At 45.2% G+C, this 17,458-nt stretch overlaps 1 protein-coding gene across 5 annotated transcripts in view; it reads left to right on the top strand.

Annotated features, from left to right (window-relative positions):
* The window catches only part of LOC310705079 (uncharacterized protein), a 44,817-nt gene that overhangs the window by 9,386 nt on the left and 17,973 nt on the right, over positions 1-17,458 (top strand). For 2 of the 5 annotated variants that reach the window (XM_083499447.1, XM_083499450.1), the window contains exon 1: positions 17,287-17,396. The exons of 1 other annotated variant lie outside the window; for it this stretch is intronic. Coding sequence is in view for 2 of the 4 variants with exons in the window: in XM_083499451.1 (XP_083355577.1) it covers positions 7,398-7,524; positions 8,430-9,700 (1,398 nt within the window). In the remaining 2 variants the exon portion in view is untranslated. Of the gene's footprint in view, positions 1-7,397; positions 7,525-8,429; positions 9,739-17,286; positions 17,397-17,458 lie in introns of those variants that run through there. 2 more of the 5 variants (XM_083499451.1, XM_083499448.1) reach the window with 2 other exon arrangements.

The following is a 17,458-nucleotide window of genomic DNA, read 5'->3' as shown; positions in this document are numbered from 1 at the left end:
GAAACAATCCAAACAAGATGAACTTTAACAGGGAGAAATGTAAAGTATTGCACTTGGGCAAAAAAAATGAGAGGCACAAATACAAGATGGGTGACACCTGGCTTGAGAGCAGTACATGTGAAAAGGATCTAGGAGTCTTAGTTGACCACAAACTTGACATGAGCCAACAGTGTGATGCGGCAGCTAAAAAAGCCAATGCAATTCTGGGCTGCATCAATAGTATAGCATCTAGATCAAGGGACGTAATAGTGCCACTGTATTCTGCTCTGGTCAGACCTCACCTGGAGTACTGTGTCCAGTTCTGGGCACCACAATTCAAGAAGGACACTGACAAACTGGAACATGTCCAGAGGAGGGCAACCAAAATGGTCAAAGGCCTGGAAACGATGCCTTATGAGGAACGGCTAAGGGAGCTGGGCATGTTTAGCCTGGAGGAGAGGAGGTTAAGGGGTGATATGATAGCCATGTTCAAATATCTAAAAGGATGTCACATAGAGGAGGGAGAAAGGTTGTTTTCTGCTGCTCCAGAGAAGCGGACACGGAGCAATGGATCCAAACTACAAGAAAGAAGATTCCACCTAAACATTAGGAAGAACTTCCTGACAGTAAGAGCTGTTCGACAGTGGAATTTGCTGCCAAGGAGTGTGGTGGAGTCTCCTACTTTGGAGGTCTTTAAGCAGAGGCTTGACAACCATATGTCAGGAGTGCTGTGATGGTGTTTCCTGCTTGGCAGGGGGTTGGACTCGATGGCCCTTGTGGTCTCTTCCAACTCTATGATTCTATGATTCATAGGTCACTACTTTAGAATGGATCTCTTTTGCCCCTAGGACGGGAAAATTATCTCTCAAGAGGCATTGGATCAAATACAGATTCGGGAGTCTATGCCTTAAGGACAACCAGTAACAAAGGCTGCGCCTCCAAAGAGTATTTTCTAAAGATGTAGTTTTTAATTCTAAGCGAATAGCTGCGTTACTAACGCACTGAGGAAGTTTAAGCAGTCATCTTAGAAATTGATTTTGAATTACCTCCAAGGGCATCAAGTTTACTGCGGTCCCCCATAAAGGAACAGCATATGCCAATGTTGCAGTTACTTTAGCTTTGAATACTTTCAGGGCAGATGGAACATGAAGAGCCCCGTCCGAAAAGAAAAAGCGCAAAAGCGCAAAGGATAGGGCCTTGGCCTTGTTTAAAATATGTGCAATATGGGCCTTCCAACCCAGATTATATTGGAGAAAGACTCCCAGGTATTGAAATTTATAGACCTGTTCAATAGGTTTTCCATCTAATTGCCACTTATAGGATTTCCGACTTTTTGAGAAGATTAGTACTTTTGATTTAGATTGATTTATAGTGAGGGAATTTGTTTTACAATATGAAACAAAGAATTTTAATGCTCTCCTGAGGCCAATTCTTGAGAAGGATAAAATCACAGCATCATCAGCATAGAGTGCTGGCAATGATAGTTTGCGAGGCGGGGGGCATGGGTGATTTCCTGAGATTCAGCCAATGGTATCCTCATGTCACTAATGAATAAATTGAAAAGAAAAGGAGCTAGGATACATCCTTGCCGGACTCCTCTGTTGATGGGCACAGAGTTTGTGAGATCGCCGGCTGGAGTTATTCTCACCCTAGCAGCCGACCCCTCATGCAGCTGGATTATTAACCATAAAAGTCTTCTATCAATTCCCCATCGGGCCAACTTTTCCCAGAGTAACCTTCTGGGGATGCTGTCAAATGCAGCCTTAAGGTCGATAAAAGCCGCACAAAGTTGGCCCCGGTTTGAAGAGGAGTATTTCCGGGCTAGATGGTGCAAGACTAAAACATGGTCCGTAGTTGACTGGTTCGGTCTGAATCCTGCTTGCTCGGGGCCTATCAGTTTCTTTTCTTCAGCCCATTGGGTAAGCCTATTCAGCAGAAAACGTGCGTATATCTTTCCAACTATTGACAGTAAACTAATATTCCTATAATTCTCCGGATCGTCTGGGGAGCCTTTTTTTTATATTGGAATTATAATAGCGTCCTTCCATATTTTTGGCACCCTTCCAGTTGCATTAATAGCATCAAAAGGTAACAGCCAGGATTTTTGCCCACCAGTCGGAATGTAGTTTTATGGCTTCCGCCGGAACCAAATCTGGCCCAGGGGCTTTGCCGATTTTAAGTTTAGAGATTAAATTCAAGATTTCATCAGGGTCAGTAGGGGGCCAGATGGGGAGATGGTCAAATACATCATCAAGAGCGTTGGTATTGGAATCTGGTAACGCAAAATATTTCCTTAAAAAGGATTCCCAGACCGGGGCAGGAATTATTGTTAAGGGATATCTCCTTGATCTTCTACTAACCAGTTGCCAAAATTGCCATGAGCTACATGAACCAGAGGCAACTATTAGCGCCTGCCAGCAATTATGTTGCCACTCTTGCTTAGCCATTCTCTGGGCTTGCTTATATGCTGTTTTTGCTTGCTGGTAGTTCCTAGGTAATACTAAGGCACCAGAAGATTTATATTCATTGTAAATGGCACAGAGATGCCGTCTAGCTTGTTTGCATTTTAAATTAAACCAGGGGTCACCGGTCTTAAAATGGGCCCGATTTACTTGGATGGCTGGTACTGCAAAAAAGGACATAAGATCTTCTGTAAGCAAAGAGAATGAATTAATAATTCGTTCATGCCCATACAGATCTAAATCTAAAACAACATGAGTTTGAATTTTCTCTTGTTGGAAGAATTCCATGTATTTTTGGGTTTGAGTTACTGACCATTTTATTCCTCTCACTTGTTCTGCAGTATTTATTCCCATATTTATGGGGTGTCTAGGCTTGATAGACTTCCAATCTAGAGAAAGCTTGGCACTCAAGGGGAGATGGTCATTCATTTGGACGTTTTCTATTTTAAAATAAGAAAAATTTGGGAATAAATCTCTGGAAACAATAAAATAATCGAGAACACTATTTGTAAGTGTGCTCAAATGAGTAAACTCACCCGGAATATCCGGGGGACAATTTCCGTTTAAAATTATCAAATTCAAACGTAAAATCAGCTGATAAAGAAGGGTTCCCGCTTCGTTAACCCTATTATCTTTCGATTTTCTCTGTATATGGGGGGAGAAATCCAAGTTCTGGTGATCAGGTATGACCCACCATTTGGCCTTGCCTAGCGCTTCCCAGTTTGCAGCTGTACGAGCATTAAAATCACCTCCCATGACTGCTGAGATATTTGGGAACTTAGTATAACAGAAAGCAAGATGTTCTTCAAGTGTTTCCCATTTGGAATGGAGGTCCACTACCTGCCCCCCGGGGGGGAAATAAACATTTGTTACCAGTAATTCAAATTTCCCTCCTGAAATCAGTCCTGTAATCGCGTAAGGAGAGGAAGATTTAACAAGTGTAAGTTTTGCTTGCAATTAGAGGGAAATGGCTATTGCCAAACCTCCCCTAGGGCGTCCACCTTTAAGAGAGGGGCTAGCTGGAAGCAAAATGGTATCGTATCCATTTATGTCAATCGCCTCCTCTTCCCAAGTTTCTTGTAGGAGAATTACTTGAAATAAATTAACAAATTTTAAGAAGTCTGGATCAGATTTCTTCCCCCTCCATCCAGCATAAAATGACATCGAGGAGTGGTTGGGTTGGTCGTTAGGTAGTCAGATCATGTGGGAATGGGATTCTAACTTTGGGGGAGTTTCAGCTTCAAAAAAATCAGTAATTTTCCTTTGAGAAGGTGGCAATCGTGCTATACATCCCAACTGTTTGAATTTATTGGGGTGGTTTGGCTGTAAAATCGTGCCACTCGTCTCGTTAAAGGCAGATGTTTGGCCTAAGATAGTCAACTTTTCAGAGCCAGATGGTAGAATTAGGGGAGTATTACTTAGAGAGAGCGAAATTAAGTCAACAGGTATCGTGCCACTAGTTGAGTGATCTTTAGTTGTTTGAATAATTTTGTTAATACGACCTGTTGGGTCTTCAACCAGATCATTCTTCGGGGCTAAAAATAAAATGGAGTCGTCTCTCGTTTGTTGGTCTGGTTCAGCTGGTTCTGTTACCGGTTCGATGGTATCTATGGATTTATTCAACTTGCAAACGTTAGAAGAGAGTGGGTTAATAAAGTTACAAGTAAGTGGACCCATATGGGGCACTTTACATGGAGAGCCTAATTCAGATTCGTTAAGTTCCCTCATTTTGTCCCAGGCAGATGTTGTAGTCATATTTGCCTCAGAGATGGGGTGCATAATAGATGGGTCTGGTGATGGGGTTTCCGCCTCCAGAGTATGGAAGAGTGGATTCATCTCCGCAACAACCAGTTGGCTGGTAGGGGTGTGTGCCTTCCCAACCCACAGGTCCAGTTCTTGGTGGTATAAGCGTGGGATGGAATCTGAACCACAGTCTCTATCAAGCATATTTTGTTTAGGTAATCTCAGCTGTTCCTCCGTCACTTTTGTCAGGCAGAAGTAAAGGGAATCAATTTTATGGAGTATTTCTTTCTGAACTTCTTGCGGGAGAGCGCTATAAGAGTGGAGTAAGTTATTATCAAAACTATCGAGGTCGATTCCCTGATTCTCCGCATACCTGGGCCCAAGGGAGTCCAACCTTTGAGAGTCCTTGGCAACCAGGCCAGTAGGGTGTTTGGAGATGTCCTCCACAGAGTTTATATCAATTAGCACATGTTGATCAATCTCATGTTGAGTTTTTGGCAAATTTACAATATGGGGGATAAGTGGAATTGGAGGTGCTTCATTCTTAAAGTACCTTGAGATTCTTATACCACTCGTCTCCAGGTGTTCTCTACATTTGTACACTAGTTTTGCCAGTCTCTCCTCGTAGAATGAGACCACCGCTCTGGCAAGGAATCAATTGAAGTATAGATATTCCACTTGGGCCAAATCAGTAGGGTTATTAAGGATACCCGGCATATAGATCTTTAAAAGGTTCAATAGATGGGCTTTACGCTCTTCTTGTGACAGGAGTCCTGGGGGTTTAGGATAATTTGATAAAATGAGTTTGTTTCGGTACAGCACCAGATTCCAGTTTTTATTTGTTAGGTTTGTCTGATTTCTCTTCTTAGAAGGATTGGTTTCATCTACAGATAGAATGTAAGACCATGGATCTTGGATCAAAATGTCTTGCTTGGAGTTAGGTGTTGGGGTAAGTGTTAAGGGTTCCAAGCAATCCATCGCAGCGTCAGGGCAAGGGTTTATAGAACGTTCTTGCTTAGAAGATTTACTAGTTAGAAGTTTCTCAGTGTTCCCACTGTTCTCGGTTATTGGGATACTCTTGAGAAGATTAAAGAGCTTTTTAAAATCCATTTTTTTGTAACGCACTGCCTTAAAATTTTTAACATTTCTGCTCTTTTTTACCCTTATGGGCCTCCTTTTCAAGGCAGTAGCCCTACAAGATCTCTTGGCCTTCCTTGGTAATCTGTTTTTGCAGGTGGTAGGAAGGAAGTTGTTATTACTTTCCAATTCTACAGTCACCCCGCTGGATTCCCTACAGAGAGTTTTGCAAGTGTCCATCATTATAGTGAGGATTTTTGTACAGGTGGCCAGATGAGATTTTATATTTTCGATATCCTCAGTTAAAAGCACAAGCCATTTGATAACTGATAAATCCTCATCCTCATTTGTCTCAAGTTGGAAGCAGGAGTCTCTTGATGTTTTAGGGTTTCCCGAAGACATCTCTGTAATTTGTTTTAACATTAGTTCTTCCACTTCTCAGACTCGGGATGGTTCAGGAGAAGCTTGGGATTTAAGTCTCTGTTTTGGGAGTACTTCGGTGACTGTGTTTGGATTTACTTTGGGCTTTATTGGCCCTTTGTTGTGGCATTCTTCTACACAATCCTCTCTCTGCACAGCCGGCCCTTCAGTGCAGGAGGGAGAAGTTTCAGTTTCCTGCTGATTCTCACTCGGCTTGACTTTACCCCTATTGTTAGAGGGCCGAGTGCTTTTTGTTTGAGCTCCCTTTAGGGTAGCTCTTTTAGAGAGAGGTCTTAGATCACGCCGATAAAAGCCTGGTGTTCTACAGCCACTCCTGGTCGTCACCATTATTTATATTGCAAAGGTCGAGTTGGCAAAAATCTCACCTCGGTTCATTGGCTCCGTCGGGTGTTGCAGGAGGGTTCTCCGAGGGACTACTTCCAAAGTAGGCAGGTAATTGAGACCAATTTGCTGAGCTCCTTTGCCGTGGTGGTGGAGGCCGCGTCAGCGTCAGCGGCGCCTTTCTGGGCCGTGTCGCCCTCCTAGCTCAGTGGGAAGGTGTCCGAGATGACAAGGAAGTAAAACCATGAAATGATAAAATAGGGCAGTAAAACAATAAAAGGATCATAAAAATATAAAATGGTGAGAGCAGCTGCCTCACAGATCGGTGGCCATCTTGGATCCCGTGGAGGAAGGATTGGCGGTCAGAGGGAGAAGCTTGGGAAGAGGAGGTGTCAGAAGCTGAAGGGGTAACAGGGCTTAGTCTCTCAGAGCCAGGAGAGGTCTAACATGGAGGAGCAAAGGCAGGCTGCACACTAGCACACTGTTCAATCGCTTGCCAGAAACCCCAGAGAGGAGGGGACTTGGAAAGCTGTGGGGAGCTGGGGGCCTTCACTCTCAGCAACTGCTTTTGTGGAGGAAGACGCTCAGGGAATGAGCTACTGTTCTCATGAGGCCCGAAACTCAGCCAAGTCTGTGAACATTGTGTTCTTGCTGATAAAGAGTTAACTGCAGCTGTGAAGTGTGGGATTTCCTGCCCAGATAACTCTGTGACACCAGTCTTCTGAATGTTGACAGTAGGATTCATCTGTAGTTGCAGTTTTCATGGAATCCTAGAGTTGAAAGGGACCCCAAGGGTCATCAAGTCCCACCCCCTGCATTGCAGGAGTCTCAGCTAGATCCTCCAAGACAGATGGCCATCCAAACTAGGCTTCTTGTATTTCTATATTCATCAATGAATGCTAAAATAGGCTTCTAAGCAGTGGACAGACGAGAACAAATAATGTCCAGGATTCACCTAGCCAGCCCTATCTGCTGCAAAATGGGGCCTGCTCCCCACTCCTTCCCCTCTCCATGCCCCATGAACCCCTTGAATTTGGCTCTAGGGCATTGGAAGGGAACCTCCCCAGAACAACTCACGAGGAGAGGAGAAAGTGGATCCTTCCATTGGGGAAACTGGAATGCTTGCGTAGGCAGAATAACGTAAACATAAGCTGGAATAGTACCACCTATTTGCAAAAAGATGAATACCCACAGTTAAAATGCAGAATAAAAGAATTCAATTAAAGTGTTAAAATAGGTAACCATAATAAAAATGTGCAGCAAAGCAATCCTATTGAAATAACACAGCAATTAACAGGAAGGAAATAACAGAGCATTGTGTAGCAGATCATATTTCTGCTGTCTCAGAGGAGGACATTTCCCTTTTTCTTTTAGGGTCCAGTGTGCTTTGAAGATGTTGCTGTTCGTTTCACGGACGAGGAGTGGGAGTTGCTGGATCCTGACCAGAGAGCTCTGCTTAAGGACGTCATGGAGGAGAATTGGGGGATCGTGTCCTCTCTTGGTAAGCCTCTTTGTGGGATCGTCATATCTGCCAGGAAATTCAAAAAATACCTCTATGTGACAAACCTCATATATTTTCACAGCGCCCATTACAACACCTGGGAACCTAACACCCCCACAAGAAATAGTAGATTACAGTTTTTTCTGTGAACAATCTTCAGTTCTGCCTCCTACTACCACAGTTGGGCTGATTTGAACTGCCCAGGCATCTTAAATGTCAGCTTCAGAGTTGTTAGGAAAGATAAGTAGTTTCTGTCAGGTTTTCTGTTTTTGTTTTTGCTGCTGTCAGTCTTGGGTTGACCAAAGAGACGACTGACACTGGAGATGGAGGGGATGCCATGACTGGGCCAAACAACATCTGCCCCAGAGAAGAGCCAGGCTGATTGAATCTCAGGTAGTAGTAGCAGTGATAATAATAGTAATAATAATAATTTTTATGTAAACCCTGACCATCTGGTTGGGTTGCCCCAGCCAATCTGGGAAGCTTCCAACACATATACAGTCGTATTTCTGGTTGCGAATGGGATCCGTCCCGGAGATCCGGCCAGATCCCGAGGTTTTCGCAACACAAGGATCAGGGCGCATGGATTTGTCGCTTTCATAAGCTGATGTTTATATAAACCGAGGGTTACGTAACCTGAGGTGCTACTGTATAAACATGAAACAGTAATAATAACAACAATCTAATCCAATGAAAAAAGTACAAAATTTATAAAATGAGTAACTTACTTCAAACAAAGCAACATTTAACCAACAATTAGAATCCAATATTAAATACATTGGTTTATTACAAATAACAAAGGTAATGAACACTGCCTTCTCTACAACAAATTTAATGAGCATTATTTCCTAACTGGGGGCTTCATTTGTTCCTGAGGCTCTAATCCCTTTTTCTCTCCATTGCAGATTGTGAGGAATTGGAAAGGACGAACAAAGGAGAACACAACACAATCTGCAGAGTGGAGAAGGCACGTAAAAATTTGGAATGTGGAAAGAGCTGCAGTCAGAGCTCCCATTCCAGTTCCCATCAACGAAATCTCATTGGAAAGAAACCCTATCGGTGCCTGGAATGTGGAAAGATATTCAGTGCGAGCTCCTCTCTAACATCCCATCAAAGAATTCATACAGGGGAGAAACCCTATCAGTGCGTGGAATGTGGAAAGAGCTTCAGTCACAGCCACAGTCTCACTTCCCATCAAAGAATTCATACAGGGGAGAAACCCTATCAGTGTGTGGAATGTGGAAAGAGCTTCAGTCACAGGCACAGTCTCACTTCCCATCAAAGAATTCATACAGGGGAGAAACCCTATCAGTGTGTGGAATGTGGAAAGAGCTTCAGTTCGAGCTCCGATCTCACTTCCCATCAAAGAATTCATACAGGGGAGAAACCCTATCAGTGTATGCAATGTGGAAAGAGCTTCAGTCACAGCCACAGTCTCACTTCCCATCAAAGAATTCATACAGGGGAGAAACCCTATCAGTGTGTGGAATGTGGAAAGAGCTTCAGTTCGAGCTCCGATCTCACTAGGCATCAGAGAATTCATACAGGGGAGAAACCCTATCAGTGCATGGAATGTGGAAAGAGCTTCACTGATAGGTCCTGTTTCACTTCCCATCAAAGAATTCATACAGGAGAGAAACCCTATCAGTGTGTGGAATGTGGAAAGAGCTTCAGTACGAGCTCCAATCTCACTTCCCATCAAAGAATTCATACAGGGGAAAAACCCTATCAGTGTGTGGAATGTGGAAAGAGCTTCAGTACGAGCTCCTATTTCACTTCCCATCAAAGGATTCATACAGGGGAGAAACCCTATCAGTGCGTGGAATGTGGAAAGAGCTTCGCTGATAGCTCCTCTCTCACTTCCCATCACAGATTTCATACAGGGGAGAAACCATATAAATGCTTTGAATGTGGAAAGAGCTTCACTCATAGCTCCTCTCTCACTTTGCATCAAAGAATTCATACAGGGGAGAAACCCTATCAGTGTGTGGAATGTGGAAAAAGCTTCAGGCGGAGCGCCAATCTCACTTTCCATCAAAAAATTCATACAGGGGAGAAACCCTATCAGTGTGTGGAATGTGGAAAGAGTTTCAGGCAGAGAGCCCATCTGAATATCCATCAAAGAATTCATACAGGGGAGAATCACGGAATTGTAGAATTTTTGAGCTTGAAGTGATCCCTGGTGCAATCTATTCCACCCATGTGATGCAGGAATAGCAAGTAAAGCATCCATGACAGATGACCATCCAACTTCATTTGAAAACCTCAAAGAATGGAAATTCCAGCACTCCCAAGGGAGTCCAATCCACTAACACCTCTTGCTGTCAAAAAGCTCTTCCGCATGTTTAGTCAGTCTTTTTTAAAAAAAACAAAACTTGAAGGCATTGGTTTGTGTCCTACCCTGTGGAGCAGGCGTCCTATTGGAAAGACCCAGTTCTCTTGAGTGCATGTTCTGGAAGTTGGGCAATGGGGCAGTACAGGATTCCTTTTGGTGTACTGACCTCCGCACCGCACCGCACCGCACCGCACCAAGGCTTCCCTGCCTGAGCTGCTCCATTTCGTGGCGGATGTTCTCCTGGAGACACCTAGTTTGGTTTTCCTAGGGGATATTAACATCCACGCCGACATGACCTTACAACAGTTGCACTGTTTTAGTGTTGTTAGCCGCCCTGAGCCCGGCTTCGGCCGGGGAGGGCAGGATATAAATAAAATTTATTATTATTATTATTATTACAAGGGGTCGCTTGGGACTTCGTGGAAAGCATGACCTCCATGGGGCTTTCCCTGAATATGTTTGGCCCAACTCATAGCTGCGGACATACCTTAGACCTGGTGTTCACCCCTATGGATGTTGGTGATCTGACACTAAGTAAAAGCGAAACTAAAGAAGTGCCATGGTCAGATCACTTCCTGGTGCAACTGGACTTCTCTGTGAACCTTCCCATCCTGCAGGGAGGTGGGACCGATTCAGATGGTCTGCTCCTTAATGGATCCAAATGGTTTCCAGAGAGCGGTAGGGGATGTTTTATCCCATGTTGATGGCCTTTCAGCTGATTCCTGGTGGCCCGCTGACATGTGGAGTTAACCTGGGCTATTGACTGTTTGGCTCCGAAGCGCCCTCTCTGATTGCATGGAGCCCAGACAGCCCCATGGTTTTCCACGGATCGGAGGGCAAGGAAACAATCACTGAGACAGCTAGAGCGCCGGTGGTGGATAACCCATTCTGAAGCTGAGCGGACACGGGTTAGAGCTCAATGTCGAGCCTTCCAAATGGTGAGAGCGACGGTGAAGAAGACTTTCTTCACCGCCTCTATTACATCTGCGGAAAACAGCAGCAGGAGACTCAGGTGGTTTGCAATTTAATAATAATAATAATAATAATAATAATAATAATAATAATAATAATAATAATTTTTATTTATATCCCGCCCTCCCCAGCCGAAGCCGGGCTCAGGGTGGCTAACAACAATAAAACAGTACAAATGTACAGCACAAACAACACTCTAAGATCATTCATTATAAAATTAATTCAAATCAAGCCACTGGCAACCATTGGGCCAGAGCTCCGCGAAGTTTGCCAAGGGAGGGAGTCAGGCTGTGCCCTGGCCAAAGGCCTGGTGGAACAGCTCTGACTTGCAGGCCCGGTGGAAAGATGTCAAGTCCCACAGGGCCCTAGTCTCTTGTGACAGAGTGTTCCACCAGATCGGAGCCACAGCCGAAAAAGCCCTGGCTCTAGTTGAGGCCAGCCTAACTTCTCTGTGGCCTGGGACCTTCAAGATGTTTTTATTTGAAGACCGTAAGTTTCTCTGTGGGGCATACCAGGAGAGGCGGTCCCGTAGGTACGAGGGTCCTAGGCCGTATAGGGTTTTAAAGGTTAAAACCAGCACCTTAGACCTGATCCTGTACTCCACCGGGAGCCAGTACAGCTGGTATAGTACCGGATGAATGTGATCTCGCAGCGAAGACCCTGTAAGGAGTCTCACTGCAGCATTCTGCACCCGCTGGAGTTTCTGGGTCAGTCTCAAGGGCAGCCCCACGTAGAGCAAGTTACAATAATCCAGTCTGGAGGTGACTGTCGCGTGGATCACAGTGGCTAGGTCAGGGCGAGAGAGATAAGGAGCCAACTGCTTAGCTTGGCGGAGATGGAAAAATGCCGCCTTTGTTATAGCTGCAATCTGCGCCTCCATGGAGAGGGAGGTATCGAAGATTACACCCAAACTCTTACCGGACAGTGCTGGCACTAATTGCACCCCTGCAAGAGATGGGAGTTGCCCCCCCCCCAATCCCATATCGTCCCGTCCCAGCAGAACCACCTGCTCCATTAGGGCTCAGTACAGGCCACATGATCTGCAATGATTTTGCCAAGTTTTTTGCAGACAAAGTCGCTCAGATTAGAGAAGACGTAGATTCCACCGTGGGAGCAGGGTGGGGAGTGGTAGAGTCCTGTGTAGTCAAGTTGTGTGGGAGCAATTCCCATCTGTTACCCCTGAGGATGAAGCTAGGCGGGAAGGGCTGGGCGATGGGCTTCGTGGGGTGGTGAATGCTTCCCTCCGTGAGGGAGCCTTCCCAGACCTCCATTTTTGGGCTAGGTGATTGAGCGAGTGCTTTCTGAACAACTCCAGGCACGCCTGGAGGAAGCGGACCATTTGGATCCCTTCCAGTCGGGATTCAGGCCTCATCATGGGACTGAAACTGCCTTGGTCGCACTGGTTGATGATCTCTGGCGGGCTAGGGACAAAGGTGAGAGCTGTTTCCTAGTTCTGCTGGATCTCTCAGTGGCGTTTGGTACCATCGACCATAACATCCTTCTGGACCGTCTTGAGGGGCTGGAAGCTAGGGGCACTGTCATACAGTGGTTCTGCTCCTTCCCCCTGTGCTGTGCTCAGAAAGTGGTGGTGGGGGGATGAGTGTTCAGACCCCTGGGCCTTCACTTGTGGGGTGCCTCAGGGTTCCATCCTCTCCCCCATGCTTTTCAACATTTACATGCAGTCGCTGGGAGAGATCATCAGGGGGTTTGGGCTGTGTGTTCATCAGTATGCGGAAGATACCCAGCTCTACCTCTCTTTCAAATCAAAACCAGCGAAGGTGGTGAAGGTCCTGTGTGAGTGTCTGGAGGCGGTTGGAGGATGGATGGTGGCTAACAGATTGAGGTTGAATCCTGACAAGACAGAAGTACTGTTTTGGGGGGACAGGAGGCGGGCAGGTGTGGAGGATTCCCTGGTCCTGAATGGGGTAACTGTGCCCCTGAAAAATCTGTGTCCAGGGCAGCTGTTTACCAGCTCCATCTGGTATGCAGGCTGAGACCCTATCTGCCTGTGGACTGCCTCACCAGATTGGTGCATGCTCTGCTCATCTCCCGCTTGGACTACAGCAATGCGCTCTACAATGGGCTACCTTTGATGTTCTACCCAGACACTGAGGTCCAGCACCGAGGGCCTTCTGGAGGTTACCTCACTGCGAGAAGCTAAGTTACAAGGAACCAGCAAGAGGGCCTTCTCGGTAGTGGCGCCCTCCATGTGGAACGCCCTCCCACCAGATGTCAAAGAGAACAACAACTACCAGACTTTTAGAAGACATCTGAAGGCAGCACTGCTTAGGGAAGCTTTTAATGTTTGATGTGTTAGTATTTTAAATTTTTTTTTTGAAGCCGCCCAGAGTGGCTGGGGAAGCCCAGCCAGATGGGCAGGGTATGAATAATAAATAATACTAATAATTATCATTTTATTTTCTTTCTCCTGCAATAACCTATGTTATCCATCATTTGAGAACCACGATATTGTTCTCCCTTTGCTCTTCTTTCATTTTTATCACAGTCTTTGAACTCTAATACTTTGAAGGAGCGAGGTTTTAATTTCATGAAGTGAGGCAGCTCATCCTCTATTAACAGTCGTAGCTGAGATAGGAAGACCATGTTGAGGGTCTGGAGAGAGTGTTCAGACGGGACTTAATCTGGAGGGAGAAGCTGTGGGAAGACTCTTCTTCTGGGGTCTCCTTCCATTTGGGAGGGGAGAGATTTTCTAGGAAAAGGAGATTTCTGAGTCAGTAAAAAGGACTCAGATGATCCCCTGGGTCTGGCATACAAAGGAAAATACCTCAGGAGTGGGACTGCTAAGAGAGAAGGGAACCGAGGAAAAGTGGCTCCTCGCTCACGGACCAAAGTATGAAGCCATGAAGGAAGCTGGGCTGTCCTGTCATAACTAAGTGAGGGAATGAGAGAGAAGCAGCAGAAACAGAGTTAAGCCTTTTAGCATTTATTCTGGATACCTGAAGTGTGACAACTGATTATGAGAGGAGGGAGTTTAAGAGAAGCTGTGCCTGTACAGTGGTACCTCGGGTTAAGTACTTAATTTGTTTTGGACGTCTGTCTTAACCTGAAACTGTTCTTAACCTGAAGCACCACTTTAGCAAATGGGGCCGCCGGAGCATGATTTCTGTTCTCAACCTGAAGCAAAGTTCTTAACCCGATGTACCATTTCTGGGTTAGCGGAGTCTGTAGCCTGAAGCGTATGTAACCTGAAGCATTTGTAATGCAAGGTACCACTGTAGTACCTTGTTTAATCCTGTGACATTTAGCTGAAGTAATAAGTTAACGTCTACCTGACAGAGGCCTTCCAGAATCTGATTTAGAGCCAAATTTGGAGACATATGTCACCCAGACAATTTCAGAATGGCTGGGAGAAAGCAAAGATTGGTTGGATGGGCTTTCAGAGAGCTGTTTCAGAACTAGATCGCGTGAAAATTGAGAACGGAGGCACCCAGGAGATGTTTGATTAACACTAGTAACAAAAAGAGTGAAGGACGCAATCCTTCAGAACAGTTTTTGAAAAGAATCATGTGGTTTCTGGACAGAAAGTAGATATCTTTAGAGAGATTCCACTGAAATTGAGACTTAGAAGAACCAAATATAGATATTTAACAATAGCACTCAGAAGAGCTGACATTAGATATAAATGGGAATTCCCAGAGGGCATTTCCTTTACATACACGAAAAGGAGATACAGGCTAACATCAGAATTTCAGAGAATTCTTTGACAAATACAGGAGTGACTTCGATTCCAACTGCTGAAAGGCACATACGGTGTTTTGTTAGATTGGGAGACGAAAGATGAAGAGGTGAAACCAGTTGTGATTAAATGGGCACAAGATATAGGTCATAATATTATTGTGGAAGATTGGGAAAGGTTATGGAAAACCGATTTAAAATTCACAGAGTGTTCCTTGCTGAAAGAAAATTATATGAAGATGATGTATAGATGCTATATGACACCAGTGCAGTTAGGAAGAATGAACAAAACCAGCTCAAATATGTTTTGGAAGTGGAAAGAAAGAGACGGGACTTTTTACCATATGTGGTAGGATTGTAATGAAATCAAAAAGTTTTGGAAAATGATATATAATGAGTTGAAGAAAATGTTCCAATTAACATTTGTTTAAAAACCTGAAGCATTCTTGTTAGGGATTGTAGGAAAAGACCTGCCAAGGAAACTGAAAAATATCTTTATGTATGAGACAACGACGGCAAGAGTCTTAACAGCACAAGGATGGAAGAATGAGGAAATCCTGACTAAAGAACTATGGCAAGAGAAATTGATGGAAATCACAGAATTGCCAAAATTGACACACAGACTACGTGACAAGGATAACTGTGATTTTAAAGATGAATGGGAACCCTTTACAAAGTACTTACAGAAGCAACAAAATGAACTGGACTCCTTGGCAGGTTTTGAATAAACATTTACAAACTTTTTATTGATAACATTTAGATAGATAAATTAAGGATCTGTACAGTTTTGTAACATGCAGAAAATAACATATGTTGATAAACCAGAGAGAGAAGCTGAGGGAAGTCTGGGGGGGAGGGGAGGGTGGGTCAGGTTTTTTGGAGAGGAGGAAAATAAGGGGGGAATTTAAGGATGATACGTTTTTTGATAAAATGTTATGTTGAAATTACTAATAAAAATATTTTTAAAAAACATTTTGAAAGTGTGTGTGTGTGTGTTTTTTTACAATCAAGCAGTGTATACATTTTATGAAAATTAGAATACATCATCATATAACATAAGCAGGAGTTATAAAAAATAATAATAAAATAGCGCACTGTCTTTCAGGTTGTGTCTTCCTGGAGTTCCACACTTCTGCTGGGTGAAGAGGATGTGGTCTCTCCTCCTTCATCTCAGCTCCACAGCAGTTCTCTCAAAAAGACTTGGCACTCCAGAATGCGGGGAAATAATAATAATAATAATAATAATAATAATAATAATAATAATAATAGTATTTATTCAATTTATATACCCCCTTTATCAGAATATCCCAGGGCGGAGTACAACATTAAAAGCACAATACAGAACAACAATGATAAAAACATAACAAAAAGCATCCTGTGAGACAGCCGAGTAATGCAGCACTCCTTTTAAAACTTGAGGGGAGATTCACTGCTCACCTGCTTTTACGGCCACTATGGGGCTGTGGTGATTCATCCAAGGGAGACTCCTCTGCTGGCTCTCCGAAGATTCTGACATCGTCCACTCTTTCTCCTGTCACCCACAGCCATAGAATATGAAGAGAGTGGTCCTCCCAAACTCTGCCTGCCCTCCAACATGTTGCAGAGGGAAATTGGGACCGGCGACTTCTGGGGCCACTGGGAAAACTTCAGAAATTCATATAATGTGAGCTCAGCTACTCAGCAGCCCCTCTGCCTGAGGGATAATCCCGTGGCATCCTGTTACCTGAGTGCCAGACAGGTAGCCATTCCAGAAATAACAAACCCAGACGAAGGCAAAAGGGTCAGGTTACATTCCATGGGTGTTTGATGGAGGGCAGGGAGAACCATGGGTCAGTGTCCATGATGCTCAGATTACTGCCACCAGACCTCCCCTTTCATGATGTAGTTTGGGGGGTGCAACATGGGGATGAGCAGCTGCTAAAAGTTTGGGTTCTCTTTTGTTTGGGGCTTCCATCTTGTCCCACCTGGTGTCAGGTGGGAGTCCTGTCTCGACATTTTTCAAGAAAGACCAAGCCTACTGGCTGCTGTTTTGCTCTGCTATTCCTGGCTGGTGTCCTTGTTTTTTGTCCAAGGGAACCCTCAGATTTCTCCATTAACAAAACGTACCCAAAGCCTTCAAAATGTGCCCTTTCCTGCATTTTGCAGCTCAGCAATGTGTAGTCCCAGGAGAGGCAGGAACAGCGTGTCTTCCTGTTCCTCCCTCAGCTGAGACCTGCCTGGATGGAGACCTGAGAGCCACCTCTCAATATCTGGGGGGCTGACCCATGGAAGAGGGAGCCAGCTTGTTTTCTCCTGCCCTAGAGGGGAGGGAGCACCCAGAAGAAGGGACCCAGAGGACCAGAAAGCAGTTTCTGCTGCCTAAAGAGCAGGGAGAACCTTCTGACGGGAAGAGCAGCAGAATCCCTTGGGAGATGGCGGACTCTCCTTCCTTGGAGGTTTTTAAGCAGAGGTTGGATGCTTTGGCTGAGATTCCTGCCTTGCAGGGGGGCTGGAATAGATGACCCTTAGGGCTCCCTCCCATTCTAGGATGAGGTTCCTTGCTTCCTGCAACCCCCTTTTCCCTGCAACCTCTTCCTCCAGTTTCTGGCCAAGGGAGGGAGCGGATCACAGACCAACCAAGAGCGTCCCCTCAAAATGAGCATCTCTGGGATTGTGCAACGCAGGAGAGAAAAGGCAGAGAGGACTGAGCAGGGTGGACTCGGCTTTGCAAGGGTTAAAGGGAACCGAGCTGCATTCCTAGAGAGGACAGGAAGGAAGGGGGGGCCGGGTCCTCCAGAGGAAAAGCCCCTCCCTCCCCTTCCTGCAAGTGGGGGGGGGGGTTGCTTTCCTCTGCTGCAAAGGCTGCCTTGCTCTCTTCCACGGGGATCTGGTGAGTCTCCTCTCCCCCCCCCCCGGAGGGTGCAGTGGGGAGAAGGGGGGGTCCCAGGGCTG

Source organism: Podarcis liolepis (genome assembly GCF_965112155.1).
Source record: "Podarcis liolepis genome assembly, chromosome: 4".
Classification (NCBI taxonomy): Eukaryota; Metazoa; Chordata; class Lepidosauria; order Squamata; family Lacertidae; genus Podarcis; species Podarcis liolepis.
The sequence above is the reverse complement of the archived record's forward strand: the minus strand, read 5'-3'. Positions and strand labels throughout refer to the sequence as shown.